Source organism: Clarias gariepinus, chromosome 13, assembly GCF_024256425.1.
Source record: "Clarias gariepinus isolate MV-2021 ecotype Netherlands chromosome 13, CGAR_prim_01v2, whole genome shotgun sequence".
Classification (NCBI taxonomy): domain Eukaryota; kingdom Metazoa; phylum Chordata; class Actinopteri; order Siluriformes; family Clariidae; genus Clarias; species Clarias gariepinus.
In genome coordinates this window covers 13,319,513-13,336,951 of record NC_071112.1, presented here as the reverse complement: position 1 = coordinate 13,336,951, position 17,439 = coordinate 13,319,513, and the positions used below count along the sequence as shown (strand labels likewise).

The window sequence follows — 17,439 nt, the reverse complement described above, 5'->3', positions numbered from 1 at the left end:
TTAACTTATTTACCATCAAAATGCATAAACTTAAGATTTCAAGTGTTGTGAGCTCAAAATCATGATTAATCCTTTGGGGGAAAAAACATTTTCAAAAGGTCAATTTTCACAAATGTGAATGTGGCGTGGGCGGGGCGGTGGCTGACGACCAGCATGCTTTGCGGGGATGTCGGTGTGTTCACCATGATGGGGAAAGGTGTTTGGGTTAGTGGCTTCGGCCCTGTTTGTGTTTGTGTGTGTGGGTAAGGGGTGATGTGTGAAATGTGCTCTGGTTCATGCTGATGCTGAGTTGGATGGTGGTTCCTGTGTGAATGTGCTGCTTATGCCATACATGCTGTGTACCTAATAAAGTACTCTCCAACATTCTTTCCGGTGGAAAATTGTGGCATTTTGTCAATAAAAAAAATCTAAGCTTAAAAATGCTGTTCATTGTTCTATTTCAGTTCGGTGTGCACAAAGCTTGCAGTCAAATATAAGAACATTGTTTAACAGGTTTAAGTTACATTTTCATGTTGAGTTAACTTAAATATATAAGTACACTTAAAAAAAATTTATACCAAGTGAATGCAATTTTTTAAGTACATTAAATAAGTGCTAAGTTTGTTGAACTGATTGATTTAAGTACAGTCTACAAAACCGCCAAGTTAAATAAACTTAAATATGCAAGTTTTGGAAGATTCCATTACTCAATTAAATTGAGGCAACGAGTTTACTCAATCAATTTAGTCCAATTAACTTATTAGGGTTTTCAGTGCAGAGGTTCTTAGATAGATGGATGGATGGATGGATGGATGGATGGATGATGTATTAATACATACTTCTCAATATACAGTATGTACTGTATATCCTTTTAATATTATTCAGCAATTAATATTAAGTAGCAACTACTGCACAACCCCATCAATGACAGACAGTCATGCACAGTTGTACAGACACACAGTCACTTTATAACAGTCCCTTTTATCACACGTCATTGCACGCATACCACAGATTACAACATATTACTGTACAGCTACTGTTGTACAACTATTATTGTGACAAATAAAAATTCTTGAATCTTAAAACTTTGGACAAGTAATATATGTATGAGAATGAGAGAAGTCAAGACCTCCTGCCATGGGTTAAAGCTGGACAGGTAATAATAATAATAATAATATTATTATTATTATTATTATTATTATTATTATTATTATAGTAATTATAATAATTATTATGGACTTCTATTAATAATTTATGTAAGCATTGCAGCAATACATGTTAACTTTCTCTCTCACACACATATTATTCAATACATACAATATACAGCAAATTTAAGAATCTTTTAAATAGGTTAGAATTCATTCACTTAGGAATAAATGTATGTGCAATAGCAGAATATTCTATAACGCATTTCCTGGAAGATGAATATAGACCTCAGCTATTTATAAGGAGCAGTCACACAAGCCCATTTTATCACCCTTTGATTTAAACCTTTGTGTACTCCCTGTGATTATTTATGATAATGTTTTTGTGCTACACTATCAGTTGCAGTGCTAATATGCAAAATAAAGGTAGATGTATAATAGAAATAAATCAGGCATATATTAAATGATAAATTAAAAAAGGCCTACGTTCAGGTGGAGTTGAATCTGCAAATGTGTATGAAAGCAAAATATGGCAAAGTAGCAGCCTGGTTGTGGAGTTCATCATTATTTCAGAGCTAAAAAAAAAAAAAAAAAAAAAAAAAAAAAAACAGACATTATATTTTAAATAAATAAATAGTTTGAACATTTTTGAGTAGCATTTTTTCATCATTACTGCAATTTTAATATCATTTTTACACCTGAGGACAACCTAATTCATAAGTTATAAATGTTATTAATATATATGCTATACTGCATTTTCTGCATCATATAGTAACAAATACAATATGTTCAACATCAAAGAAAATCTAACAATTTTTTCAAATCAAACCATTTTATGAATAAGCAGAAATTAAGCTTATATACAGTAAATAGCGTTTTAAAAGAAAGTTTCTTACGTCATGTCCCTCGATGTAGTATCCTGCTCTTTGCGTACTCACTTATCTCCCTGTTCTGGGGTTTTTCTCCTCCTAAGAGCGCATAGTCATACCCTGCTGACTCCACACAAAGCCACTTGATTTTGTAGTCTTTTCTGGTGCTCTTCAAGTGCATGACTTACGTAGGTAGAATCCACAAAATATATACACACTACACTTCAATGTACCTCACATTTGTCACTAACTGAAGTTTTAGTGTATTTTCATGTATAAAAGTAACTTTTATTACTTATCTAAACCTCTTCATTTCAATACAATTGTGCTGTCTAACCAAATAACATTATTCAGTATTTAGAGGTTTAGACTAACATTGTCTATGATAAGATATCAACCAAAAGTAACACCATACAGTATACTGTAAATAAACAATATTCTGCCTAGTCTAACTGGTAGAACATTAAAGAAGAAAGACTAAGCTCCCTCAACCTGCTTTTTGCAATTAGAAAGCATTCACGTCTTCTAGGGAGGCAAGGAAACACATCGTTTAATTTAAGTATTTGCTTGGAAGACCATACTAAAGCATTCTACTAAGACTGAGTTAGGTCTAAGGGTGTCCATCCTCAAGTTCAACATTGCAGTTTTGCAAAGACTACTTTATTTCATTGATGTATATAGCATAGAGTTATCGACTGACTAGTAACGTGTATTTTTCAAGTCTGTCTTAAATCAAAATTGAGGTGCTTGCAAGTAAACTAGAGTATAATAGGTCTTGGTCGTCAAATTTCTCTGCTCTGCACGACTATAAAGTTTTTCACCTAGAACATGAGTACAATGTACTGTAAGAAAATGCGTTCGACTTCCACAACCTTCATTCTGTGCAAAAAAGCCACTCCAAACTTCAGCTAAAACTCATTTGAAGCTCATAAAATCTTTCAGTTATGCTGCATTTAGTACAAATTTAACTCCATATGGCTAGTTTAATATAAAGTTCAACTTTTACTAACTGTGAAAAATTTAGGTTTTAATCATTATAAACGTTTTCCCGCTCTGATTACTTACATTGTACTTGAGCTCCTAGGGACTTACTCACGGTTGATGAGCAGAGCAGGAAAATTCATAATGACTAAGATCTATGGTGTAATGTACTTATACAGTATGTGTTTTGATTAAAGACAGATTTATAAAAATAAATAAATAAATATAACACACCTGCATAAATCCACCCAACCCTACACACCCAACATTTAAGACCTTAAAGGATTTACAAAGCCCAGATTTTTGCATCCCTTTTAGCTGTTGTTGAAAGTAACTGATACTGTGATTATTTCTTCAACACAAAGCTGAGCACTAGATTACAAGCTCTTCAGACAGAAAAAGTTTCCTGTCTTAGGTGTGTGCATAATTTATCAGTAAGGGGCCCATGCTGAAGCACTCCACCTAGCTGGGTCTTGTCATCTCTTTTGTGGTTTGTAATGCGAATTAAAAATGCTGTTTTATTTTAGCACAGCTCATTTAAGCCTTCTTCTGTTCAGAAAATTTCAGTTTTAAGTAGTTGTCTTCCTTATGCCCAGTATTCTGCAGGAGTTCTTTGAACAGAACTGAGTGCTGCTACTTTAGAATTCACTCTGTGAAAGGTTCTGCTTCATGCTAAAGTGCTTCAGATGGTCCTTTTGTTCTGAGCCTGTAATGCCAACAAAAATCTAAGAAATAGGATCGATTGAAAGAAGAAGAAGGGGGAGGAGAAAAAGAATATTATTTTGTTAAAATTCAAAGTAAGGTCAAGAGGCAGTTCAGCATCAGAACAATTTATGTAGTCTGTAGTTTTTATTTCATGTTGCATAGGACATTAGTGTTTATCATCTGTAATTGCACTAATTATCAGCAAAACGATGAACAATAAGCAGAGGCAGTACAAAGAAATCTGTCAGTTTTAAACATCTAAAAGTTTTATCAGTACTCTGGACACAAAAGAGATCTGCACACAAAAGAGATCATACACCTTTTTGTCAACAGTTAATTAACTGCTTCTTTATTTGGAAAGGTACTGAATAACACCATACAGAACAATGTGGCAAATTATGGGCCTTCAATTTGATCACAGATTAGAAGGAGAAAGAAACTTTTTGTATGAAGGCAGTTGGCGACCTTACATGATCTAATTACTATTTAACCAAACAGCTTTACTACAAATCTGTTAAATGTGTTATTGTTAAGGAATTTTAGAGTGAAAATGTGAAAATCTTGGACATTTCATTACAAAATTTTGTGACTTTCAGTTCATGCTAAAAGTTGCGAAAAGTTGAGGCTTTGTTGCAGTTACTGTGCAGCAGTTTGATAAAACAACATCAAAGTATAATAATGGCTGCAATCATGAAAAATGTATTTTAACAGCTGAACACTGTACACTGGTTTGGGGATAATCTTTAGTCATAATGATCATAACCTTAGTCATAACATTAGTCATAACTGTAGATAAAGACACAAGGATAGAAGTTCATATCATGGTATTAACTTCTTCCAAGGTACACCCGTAATGGTCTTTAAAGTATTAAATGCAATGCATGCATTTACAAACCCATAATGCCATGTCCTAAATGTGAACATTTGATTTGCTACATGATCAACATGAATTTGTTTTAAGCAGACTGGTGAAGATAGCATAATCAAGTACCAAACCATTAATCAGTGCATGTCAAAATATCATCTAATCCAAAAGTTCTTTTTCTTTAACATTTTAGCTTAGAAGAGTCATACAAAAATAACAAGAACTAGATATATTCATAGATATTGTGCATAAAATAGTAGATGAAACCACAGACGAAGATGGTACATGTTTCTTCCAACACTTGCGTTTCTAGCTGTTGTACATGTACTTTCGTGTGATGCTTTGATTGTTGACAAAGAGTGGATCCACTGAGGCCACTTTGGCAGCGATGAAGGAGTGGATACAGTGAAGAACAGCTGTTAGGTTAGCAAACTCCAGCTCCTAATGGGGTCACCAAAAAGAGCAAAAGTCACTCGATTTTTAAACATACAATTTTATGTATAAAACAATGGTTTATCTTCCAGGATTAAATGCAATCACATGCATAAAATGTACTGCATGCTGCAGTACTTTTGGGAAATATTTTAATTCTCTATAGTAATCCTTATACAGTATGTATGTGCAAAATTTCTGGTGAATTATAAACAAACATTTTTCTAAAATAATGCTAATGCTACTTAACTACAATATGAAAATTTGGGACTGTGCAGAGACCCACCTATCTAAGCTTAAAAAAAATGATTCTAGTTATTTTATCTTCAGCTGTAAAGACAGAGAATTTGAAAAACTTTATTGAAAAATCTGATACTGAGCCTTTTCACAGCCTGACATGTCAGTGACGGCAAAATTGGATGATCACTAGAGAAGCAGAAGATTTCATATTTTATTATTGTGTTAGTTAAATTGAAGGTACTTCAAGTTTAAACTCTGATGCTACAAAACTGCTGTGCTTAGATATCATTGCTCAGGCCCAGCAGAGGTTTAACTATAAACCTCTACATATAGATGATTATGGCTCTCTTAAGACATTGATAGTGTGCATCATCAGCATTTTACGATCATAAACTTCTTGTTTTAGCCACAGGTTTAGTTTTGCTAAGCTGTAACCTCTGATACAAACTGCACATGCAAGGCTTGTGAAATATTGGTTTCTCTTTGTTTGCACTTTGTCTGGAAAAAAAAAAAGCGTGAACCAATAGCCTACAAAAAGACAGTAAAACAAACATTTTCACAATTTCAGCTTTAAGAATGTGAGTATATAATATCATCAGCTGTGTGGTCAGGAACTGTTTGCCAACAGCGACAACTGTGAAAAATCACCCTGGTGGATTTTTGTTGATTCCACAGTAATACTCAGTAAACAATAAAAAGTCCACATTTCCTACATTTTCTCTGTTCTCCAATTACCAACTAGGGCACTACAGTCAGGAACATGAGATGGGAAAAGTGTTTTAACAAGCCATTTGATTCTCATCTGTTAAAGAATGATAAAAATATGAAAATGTATAAGTAATTCTTAACCAGAGGTTTTGGATATTCATTTAAAATTCTACAGGTTTGATGACATAGATTGCATTAAATGTACTATAAATACATTATCTGTCCATACAAAGTTGCCATTTCAGAAAGGTCCAATTATTGGCTTGCGTGAATCAAGAAATCACAATTGCACACTTACAATTGTTGAAATTTTTATATGATTTTCTTTATATACAGTACATACACACACATATCCACATATACACTGTACAGTATATACACACATACACTACCGTTCAAAAGTTTGGGGTCGCTTTCTAACTCCAACATCATTCCTGATTTTTATTTCTTTCTACATTGTAAAGGAATGCTGGAGGCTTCCAAAAATGCATTAATCTCGTTTGAACAGTTAACAGTGAGATGTGTCTGCTACTTATGCTCTGCAAAGACTTCATAACGCCTCTACTCTGATTTAGGCTGATAACTCTAAATAAACTTCTCGTCTGCGGCAGAGGTAGGTTTTGGTCTCGCCCTCCTGGGATGGCCTTCATGAGAGCCAGTTTCATTATGGTGCTTGACTGATTTTGCAAATGCACTTGACAATACTGTTCTTGCAAGAACTATTACAGAAAGGCTGACCTCTGTGTCTTCAAATAACAACTAACTGTTGTTTTTGTTGTTGTTAAGTAATTACCTAATTCCATATGTGTTATTTTAAAGTTTTGAAATCCCAGTATTGTTGTAGAATATAGAAAATAAATCACTAAACAAAAACAAAGAAATTTGCAAGTGACCCCAAACTTTTGAACGGTAGTGTGTGTGTGTGTGTATATATATATATATATATATATATATATATATATATATATATATATATATATATATATATATAAATGTTTGTGATGAAAGATCACTTTAACTCTTGGTGAAGCAGTATTGTAAAAAACATATGCACAATTTGATGCGTACTTAGGATTAGGTCTATGATGTGTGGCCAAAAACCACTTTTTGTTAAAGCTAAAAAAATAAATAGAGTTTTATTTAATAGGGGGTATTAAGATCGGTCTTTGGAGTAATGAAAAAAGGTTATGTGGTCTAGCGAGGTCAGACTGACACGATTCCAGAGTGATGGATGTGTCATGTGGCCTTTTTTATCATGCATAGTGCCTGCTCTACAAACCACTGGAGGCAGTGTTATGATCTGGGTTGCTTTAGTTGGTCTGGTCTAGGCTGAGGAATGTTATGGGGTAATAAAATGAAATCAGCTGCTGTCAGGAATGCACTAAAGGACCAGGTTATCACATCAACAGTGTTTTTTCCCCTGATAGCAAAGACATATTAAGAGACTCAAACTGTGAAAGAGTGGTTCCTGGATCCACAAATGGAATCATTTTCATGCATGGACTGACCACCACATTGCACGGTATAGTCGAAGTTAAAGCTAGTGGAATAATTTATTAGAATTTGGAAACTTTTTTTTTTTTTCTGGCCAGTAGTTCATAAGACTTACCTTCATTTCTATCTGTTGGTTTTCTGAATTTTTAAATAAAAGTTTTACTCGTGTCTTTCCATCATCTGAGGAACCCTTTAGTTGGGAAAACTTATATCTCCAAATGACTTTCTGTGGATAACAAAACCAGAATAAATCAAATATAGCAGACAGGTTGAAACACTAAAGCTAAGTTAAAAGTTGACAGATGGCTTGGAACATGCATGTAACATATGTAGTTGCTGCTGTATTTCTGAGTCTGCTAATCTCAGAAGAGCTTTTCTACTCCAGTTCCTTCTATATAAATACAAGAAATCTATCAATGACTGTGTGGGATTAGATATTCTGTTCTAAACCAAGAGTGGAAGCCATTAATCAAGAACAGAAGAAGAACTGACAAGGATAAAGGTGATGTTTGTTTACTCTTCGGGCAGTAATACATCGATGTCATATACTATATAAATATGTACTTATGATTGCATCAGCTGGCACTGGACTTGTGGCCATTTTTCACTCCAGAGCTTTGTTTTATGATTTAAAATGGATTGTATTAATTGCCTGGCTCATATAGAGGGACTATACAAATGGACTGACGCACCAGACCATGAGCATAGAGCGCTTCTAAGTCCTAAACAAAGATGGACAGCTGGAGTCTGTAGTGAAAGCAGCTCATTAAGAGCTGCTGAAAAGCCTGATCGGGCCTCGTTTGCATATTCGTCATCGCCAGTCATTGTGGCCGCCTTATAGAGCAAAACCAATCAGCTAACACACACTCACTCCTATGCAAATTAGTTTCAAACCATTAACAATGCAGGCCAAATTTAGAACAGCCTGTCAGGCTTGTATAGGCCAATAATATTCAGACTGGTCTATAAGTCAAGCTTATAATAATCCAGATCTAATTATGAGTCATTTCATCCAACCATGTTTTGATAATAAGGGAAAAGTTGCCTGGAAATGTACTTTAATTAGACGTTACTCTCTGCACAAACTGATGGTTATGAAAGCTTTGAAGGCTCTGAACTATCTCCTTCCTTTTGGACCAAAATTAGCACTTATGTTAAACCCTCTAGTCACACACAGGCTTGTGTCACCAAGAGTAAAGATGGAGTCAAGACCAGCATATTTTTAGTCCTTATTACCTTTGAAATGCTCTCAGAACAGGAGAAGCCGGATTCAAAGTCAAGTGTAAAGCACAGTATTTTCCCTTGGCTACTACACATGTAGGTTTTTGACTAAGGAGTGAAAGAAAAAAGTTAGCAGTTAATTTTAGGCATTCAGAAAGAATATTAGAAACACAACATATCAAACAGACAGTTCAATGCACTAAGCCATTACTGCCTGCCTATATTATCTAACTGTTTCATTCATGCTGATGTAAATAGGTGAATATTTGTCACTTTCCTCAGGAAGAGGACAGGTAGATTTCAGTCGCTATGGCAACAGCTGCCCAGCGCTTGTCTCTTTAGTGGAGAGGGGAATGAGAAAAATCAACGTGTTTGAAATCTAATGAATATATTATGATGTCAATAGAGAACGATTTAGTTATTGTTCTTACTGAACAATTTAGTTATAATCTTTCTTAGAGGACACACTGCCAGAGGGTGTTGTCTTATTTGAGACATTTCTCTTGCATTCCAGCAAAATCATGAGCGAAGTGCTAATAAAAGGAAACACACTGAAGATAGTGGTAAAAACCTAGATAACCATGTTTCTTTTTCTCTTTTGACTATGAACCTCTCACTAAACAATTATTGTAATCAGAAAAAATGTCAGAAAAAATCAGCCAAAATGATTCATATGCATCATGGCTGGATTCTATAAGCACCTTCATAACACTGTACCTGTGCTGCTACTACTTGCTGCTGAGTTGGGTTTATAAATATCAATCACATCCTCCCCTGAGAGAAAACATTTTTATGCATGAAATTGTGACTACAGAGTTAGTAGCCAGGTTAAATCAATTAGGCTTCATCTAGGCACATTTTATGGTCACTCAGTGATTTGCTCATCCTGAAACAGAAACAAATCTGTTAAGTGAAGGCATTAAAATTTACAAGCCATCACTTTTTACTGTTGCTCTGTATCATTGACAAATATGAAATTTTTGCTGGCTTTATCACACATTTTCCCCAGTCCTATTTCTTTTCATTTAATAGCATAAATTGTCGTCACACATCCAATAGTTTTGTAAACTCTCCATAGCTGCAGTTCCCAATCTTTTCAGTAGCACTTTGTAGCTCTCCCTTGCCGCATATTTGCCAATACTTTATTCCCTTGTAAATAAAAAGGAATCCTCCTCCTGAATTTCAAAACACATACATTTCCATCAGAAGAAGCATGTTAGCATCCTTAAATTCAGCATGTTAGAATGCATGTCAGATTTTGGCACACTTTTGGTCCATGTTGTTTTTTGGATGGGGATGGACTGCTACTCACAGTGCCCGTCAAAAACTTAAGTGTGCTTCGTTCCCAGATGCATTGCCATGCTTTACAAGGCAACAGACGTTCATTTGACAGGAAAAGCCTAATGTCGCATTGTGTGAGCACTGTCTGTGACATGTAAAGTGCAGACTATACAGAGCTAATTGGAGAGCTTCCTCTGGGTATTCAAAGAACACATAGTAACGAGTGCTTTAGGATTTACCCATCAGCTTAACTCAAGCTTAGATCTGATCAGCCCTGCATGAAAACACTGACTGTCTTCTTAATGCTGAAAAATGGGAGCCATGCACATTTGTTGCTAAAAAAACCATAGAGTACCTGAATATTATCCAACTTCAGCTGGCAACAAAAACAATACTGCTGTGCACATTTTGTATTACAGCACTGTATATGCTCACCTTAAAACCAACAAGTGCATCATGTTTAAATAAATTTGAAAAAAAAAAAAACAGGTCTTTTACTTTGGTTGCTGCTTATGTTTATTTCACTGCTTATGTTTATTTCATACTGTACTGTTTTGAATAAAAGCCTTATTCTAGAACGCACGTTTGACTAATTGTCTGAAGAACTCACTAATTGAAATTCATAAAATTCACTAATACATCATATGACAACAATAAGGTTGGGTGACTTTTTTCCCTCCTTTTTGTGTCAAGCACTAAGAAAATCACATGCAATCCTTCTCTGCAAAATGCCTAGGGATAATCCCCACACTGGGCATGCTCATACATGCACAATGAACTTATCAACAACTCAGGTTATTGCACCTCAAGTTTTGATGACTGGCAGAAACCAGCTTTAAGTCAGCCAAATCATGCAGTAAAAACCTAATGAATTAGGACGAGTAAACATGTTTGTTACATGATAAGTGGTAGGTTTACAAAGCAGACGCAGAAATTGTTTAATTGAGACCTTAACCATATCTATATCCAAGGGTACTACATGTAGCTGCAGCTCCGCAGACTCCAGTTTTGCATACTGATACCAGGAATTTTGTTGGTTGGATTAAGGGCACCAAGTCTTTAATCTCAATTAATACAGTCTGAAAGAGTGGCGTCTTCCTCATTCTACATTAAAATCAAATGTGAACTTTTCAACTGCTTCTTTTAGGCACACGCCTTGGGATCTATTCAGTTAAAGGGGAAAGAATGAGAACTTGGAAGAATCATCTTCCTGAACTCGATGTGATTTTGCCACTTGAAAATTTCACAGAACACAATGTGATTATTATATCTGTCATGCTCTTTTACAAACCTCTATTATTTCCATTTTACAGACCTACCAAACTGGAAAAAACACCATTTTACAGAGAAGGAGACAGACAATCTCTTGGGGGTTGTAAAGAATATTGGTGCAGATCCTCACTGTGGAATATGGAAGGGTTTACACATGCTGCATTGTGTTTGTGTTGTATGATATAGATTTGAATCTTTTCTGACAGCGTCTTTCCTTTGTATTATTTATAAAAGTCTTTAGTTAAGGGTACCGAGCATCACAGCACTGTGTGTAAGGAATATTATAGCAGGCACTGCTGGCCATTTTTTAAAATCCCTGACCTGACATCTGAAGATGTACTTTAATAACCATGCTTGGATTAATTTAGAAGAAAACAAACCATGATAATTTGCAGCTTGGTTAGCTAGTCTGAAATAAGTTTTAATGTATGTGCTCATAACACATTAAGATGTTAACCTTTTTTAAGTGCTATGCGCTGGTTAGCTAGACAGCTAAAGTGACTATCATCTAAAGGCCTAAAAGTAAATACCGTACATGCTTTTCAACATCAGCTCTGTAATATTGCAATAAATGTTTAATACTTGGGAAAAAATTCACATCTTGTAGAATGACATGGAGTGAAAAAAAAAATGCCAATTATCCTTTCAGCACAGGTTTTACCAGAAATTCTATGCAATGTGGAATGTTAACCATCAGTTAATTTATTTGTGCAGTCTATGCTTTAGAGCTGTGGAAAGTTAGGTGTTTGGCCCACCATAGCCTTAAAGAGCAATGTTCTTAATGAATGATCAAGGATTACATCCTTCACCTCCTGAACTTAAGGCAGCTCACATTTTACAAAAGTGATCCAGCTGGAGTTTGTCAGTAAACCAACGATGCCGCCAGGCTTTGTGTAGCAGAGGCAATTTAACGGCTCAGTGAGGGTAAGTCTTACAAAACAGTTACTTTAGTGAAATTTAATTAAAGCAATAATAATGTTCGAAAAGGGACAAATCACAGGGGAATAGCAGGCTTGCCTCCAGTTCCACACTTCTGTTCTGGACTGCCAGGATAATTAAAAGCAATGGGTTACATGTAAATGAAAAACTAACTATCATTTATTCTGAATGATTGTGTTGTGGACTGGTAATACAAATGTTTTTATGTTAAGAGGTCACTTTACCCTAAATAACATGACATAAAATATAAGTCAAGGAAAAAAAAAAACCAAAGAAGTAATTATTAGCTAGGTTAATCAGTTAATTGCCGGCCCATATTACAAATAAATGTGCAAACAATTTTGATATGTACAGTATGCACATACATACAGTACAGTACATAAACATAGATACATCAGCATCCAACTAAATTATCTTTTTGTCTGTCATTCATTGCAATGAGAGATCAGCACAGACAATAACATTAGTATATAAATTATTACTGTACCAAAACACACAAACGGATTACTGAGTAAAAAAAAAAAAAAAAAAAAAAAAAAATTTTTGTTTTTTTTTTCTTAATTGTAAAATTTTGCAAGTGTGACTAAGTACGTACTGTAATATTAAATAAACTTACAAAATGGTTCATAGATCATAATATGGTTGGGAAGTGAATTAATATCAATAAATTAAAATTTCTAAATATGAATTTAAGTACTGTAAATAAAATTTTTAATTAATCAATACAGTCAATTTATATGCAAATGTGATTGTACATTCTAGTAAATATAATACATTTTAATACTTTATCATAATTATTACGTAATAACTCGACCACCTCTAGTATACTGTAATGTACTGTACACTACCGCTCAAAGGTTTGGCATTACTTGCAAATTTCTTTCTTTTCTACTGTACATTTTACAACAGTACTGGGGATTTAAAAACTATAAAATACCACATATGGAATTAGGTAATTATGTAACAACAACAGTCGGCTGTTATTTTAAGACATAGAGGTCAGCCTTTCTGGAACAGTTCTTGCAAGAACAGTATTTTCAAGTGCATATGCAAAACCCATCAAGCACCATGATGAAACTGCCTCTGATAAAGACCGTCCGAGGAAGGCAAGACCAAAGCTGTAGAGGAGATGTTCATTTAGAGTTACCAGTCTCAAAAATCATCAATTAACATCACCTCGGATTAGAGCCTTTACAGATCATGAGTAGCAGATACATCTCAACATTAACTATTTAATGGAGATTACTGCATATTTTGGACTATATTGCTTTACAATGTAGAAAGAAATAGGAATCAGGAACAACCATATAGTTGGAAAGTGATCTCAAACTTGAGCGGTAGCGTATGCTACACCATTTTTCATGTTTGATATGATGCTAGTGTCAGAAGTTTTACTGGATAATATAAATAATATTTTCCAAGTAAAAAGATCAGCATGTTTTTTGTTAAATATTTTAAACTACTAGCTTATAAATAGTAGAGAAAGAGTAGTATTGTTAATAGCAGTAATAAGGCATTTTAAAATATTCATATTACAGTATGTCCAATTAAGCGTAGTCTTTTATAGCATGATCTGTAGAATGACTGTAATATGGGGTGATTATTAAAAAAAGAGGGTAGACTGCAAAATAAATAAAAATAATGGGGTTGGTACTGGCGTATTTGATAAGGAAAAAGAAAGTTCATCTACACATTTATTATTTGCTGATGAATCATTGTTTTTTATTTGTGCATTCTTGAGTAGTAGTTTGTAATAATGTATGCACACAAAATCTCTGTTGTGGCAGTAACTATAATGCATTACAGAATAAAATATGATCAGAATTAGATCGGCAATTTCAAGCATTATAGTGTTCAAGGCCAAAATATTAATATTCTGTATTGGATGAGAACCGTCCTACATTTTACTTACAGTACAGAATAAAACTATATATATATGTTTATTTATTGTCCATGGCTTCTCTCTTACCCTCAAGGTGTATTTAATAATTCAACTTTTTGTTTGTTTCAGACAACACTAAACTTAATAAATCCCTGAGCATCTATACAAAACATGTATCATTAAACACCAGCTAGAGATTTCTTTCCACACAATCTATTGCACTCACCCCTGTTCTTTGCACCTCCATGAAGACGGCTCTCTGAAAGGCTTTTTCCCAGAGTGCCAGCTCTGTACCAAGCTCTACACTGAAGCAGTAGCTCTGCCCGTGACCCACCAGCACACTAAAGCTGAACCCTTCACTGTCCCGCAGCTCACAGTCCTGCTGCAGGCCCACGCACAGCTTCGGTTGAATCCAGCAGTCCTCAGCTATCCACAGCTATACAGAGCAACACGGCCAACTCATTATACACTACATGATCATTTATGGTGACCCTGTTGCTCGCGAGATATACAGCTACTAGCACATACTGCTTCTGGCATAAAATGCTAATAATAAACATAGAACTTTACCTTATGAACCTTAAAGAGAACCTCACAGAGGTTAAATGTAGCCTCAGCTTGAGCCCATTCCGACGCACCAGCCTGGAGAAAAAAAATTGTGTTTTTATGCAACATTCAAAGTACAGTAAAATTCTGCACAATTGTGCTTAGCAGTTTCAGTTTTTAGACCATATTTGACATTGTGTAAAATTGTAGCTCAGCATTTTTTTTTCTTTTTCATTTTTTTATTTGCATATCTGTTCAGTATGATTCTGCGTGACCCACCGAGCTAAAATGCTTACATAATTTATTTTGAGTCTGTACAAACTGAGGTACTGAACTGACAGAGATACACAGATTTAGCATCAAACTTCTAAACAAAAATAAACAGTTTTTCATAATCCAGCTCTATCCACATTTTTATCAGCTATGCCACCGTTATTAATAATATTATAATAAATCTAAAAAACATAATTGTTTACTGAGCCATAGCATTGTCACTCTGTTTCTGAAGTAGGGAGTTTTAGAATTCAGATGAATATGAAAGCAATGCTAGGCTACAGTTCAGTGGAAGAAATGAAATGATAAAACATTTGTCACGAATAACTTATGTCCTGTTGCGAGTGGTGGTAATAGCTTTTCTTCTGTACAATCCATTAAAACTAATGGACTCATTATATATGACTACAGTATGAAGGATGCACTGACATCCACAAAAGACCAGAGCTGCCTAAAAGATGTTTATGAAAGAAACCTAGCCAAGCACAAGATTGACTGCCCTATCCCCTTGGCTTAAAAGTGTCCTTGGGTTGGGTTGTACTCTTTATGATTTATAATTGGTGCAGAAAGTGTTTGGATTTTTGTTTTATTTTTTTGCTTTACAGAGGTATGAACTTACAGGAGGGCCCCTGAGAATGTAGAGATTGGAGCCTTTCAATGCCAGGAACTTGTAGCCTTGAACCTGGTTGGCATTGCTCCTGTGAAGGTGCTCACACACCCAACCCATATGGATGATCTGCACAGAGAAACATTTGCTGGCTGAAAATCAATTTCCCACAACCTGCAGAGAGAGTTCCACACATCGAGCATTGCACTCATGTTGGCATTTTCCACCAAGAGCTATTGACTTTTAGTTTTATAAAAGGTTTGTTTTTTATAAGCAGCTGCAAATAATAATATATTCACAGATGCTTAAGTAAGTTTAAGCAATTTTACTAAAACTGAAACTAGAACAGAAAATAGGAGGAGAAAGACAAAATTTAACAGTTATTGCCTTATTCACCCCGGATGATGTACAGTACTGTAGATCTGTGGGTGATTTTTTTTTGTGATCTCATGAATTATATTGTACCAAATATGACTGATTATTTCAGTCATATTATTATAATTCCACTCTTACTTCCTTTTGAAAGTTGTTCATAGGAACAAATTACACATTTATAGAGAAAGGGCAGAATAGTTCATCAAAATAATGGTACACATTTCCATTCTAACATTACAGGTTTTAATGCTTGAACGCATTTTTATGAATGCTAAGGGTGCTATAGTGCAAGAAGAACAATTTTCTTGACTTTGACCCAGATGTAGAATACTTTAAATATGTAAAGCATGAGTACAAACACACTGAAATAAAGGCATACCTGCTCATCAGGAGAATAGTATTTGTTTGAAGTTTTAATCTGAAAAAGGATGAAACAATTTTACAGTTCATCTCATTAATATGAATATAAGCTTAAACTCTAATATCATTATACAGTTGTTCAACATAATGCATACAAATCACCGACTGCTATGTTATATTATTTTAAATACAATTATAATACAAGGAAAGCTTATGTAGTCACAAAAGCCTTTTTAAATTTAAAAATCAAAAATCAAAAAATTTGAAAAATAACTTACAGTATAGAATTAGCTAAATACTGTCACTGTACATTATTATTACGTGCCCATTTATTTATATAATTTTACAATTTTATATGTATAGATAAGTTCACCCTTAAGATTTGTTCACACTGCAGGCCCAAATCCGATTTTTGACTTAACCTAGTTTCCAGATTTAAATTTTAATCAGTTTGGAAAAAAATGTGAATCTGATTTCTGCAAACCAGATTTGAACCAAATCCAGAGGTGAATTGAAATTAAATCCAGATTTAAAATGGATTCATAAACATGTATCTCTGTCTGGATGCTCTACCTGCTCTCCCCACACTGGATTTAAGCGGTCCATCATGTCACTCACAACATGATGCAGGAAAGTCCACAATATCACATGGTATGGACATAAATACTTGATCGTAAAATGAGCAGGATGACGATGGAAGAAATGGAGATTTAAATGGAGAATGATAGTCCTTGGACAGAGGAGGAAATGAAAAGTCTGATAGCACTTCAGGGAATGTGATATCTCCATTCTTAACTGTCCTCTTGTTATGAGTCGCCAGCATTTGACTTCATACAGCACATATACTGTACAGTACTACAACGAACCCACACCTCCTGCGTCATTAGCACAGTAACGAATGCAGACAGATCGACAATGTGTCACATTTGGGCTGCCAATCTAAACAGAGGCCAATCCATTCTGATTATGATGAAACCATTATGAAACAAGTCTGATTCGCCTGTAGTCTGAACACAGCACTACTCTGGTCTTCTTAACCTAGTTTCTTTGCATAAAAGTGCAGTCATGGAAAGTAAATCCTTAATGAAGACAGCAATTAAAGATAACCTTCTACATGTTTATTCAATTCATTATCACGATCTATACAACAGCAGTGTTGAATTCTCAAATCTAATTGGTCAGAAGGCGTGATGATGATTTTCTGATTCGGTACTCCTCTCCAGCAACAGATCTGACAACAGTGCCAGCTGAATTTATGAGCACAG

General features: G+C 34.7%; 1 protein-coding gene across 1 annotated transcript in view; it reads right to left on the bottom strand.

Annotated features, from left to right (window-relative positions):
• Positions 1-3,999: 3,999 nt before the first annotated feature.
• The window catches only part of sntg2 (syntrophin, gamma 2), a 49,518-nt gene continuing 36,078 nt past the window's right edge, over positions 4,000-17,439 (bottom strand). Inside the window, exons 11-17 of the mRNA XM_053510215.1 lie at positions 16,194-16,232; positions 15,452-15,568; positions 14,584-14,655; positions 14,240-14,449; positions 8,655-8,747; positions 7,534-7,644; positions 4,000-4,985 (exon numbers count right to left, since the gene is read on the bottom strand). Coding sequence (XP_053366190.1) covers positions 4,854-4,985; positions 7,534-7,644; positions 8,655-8,747; positions 14,240-14,449; positions 14,584-14,655; positions 15,452-15,568; positions 16,194-16,232 — 774 coding nt within the window. The 3' untranslated portion in view covers positions 4,000-4,853. The remainder of the gene's footprint in view (positions 4,986-7,533; positions 7,645-8,654; positions 8,748-14,239; positions 14,450-14,583; positions 14,656-15,451; positions 15,569-16,193; positions 16,233-17,439) is intronic.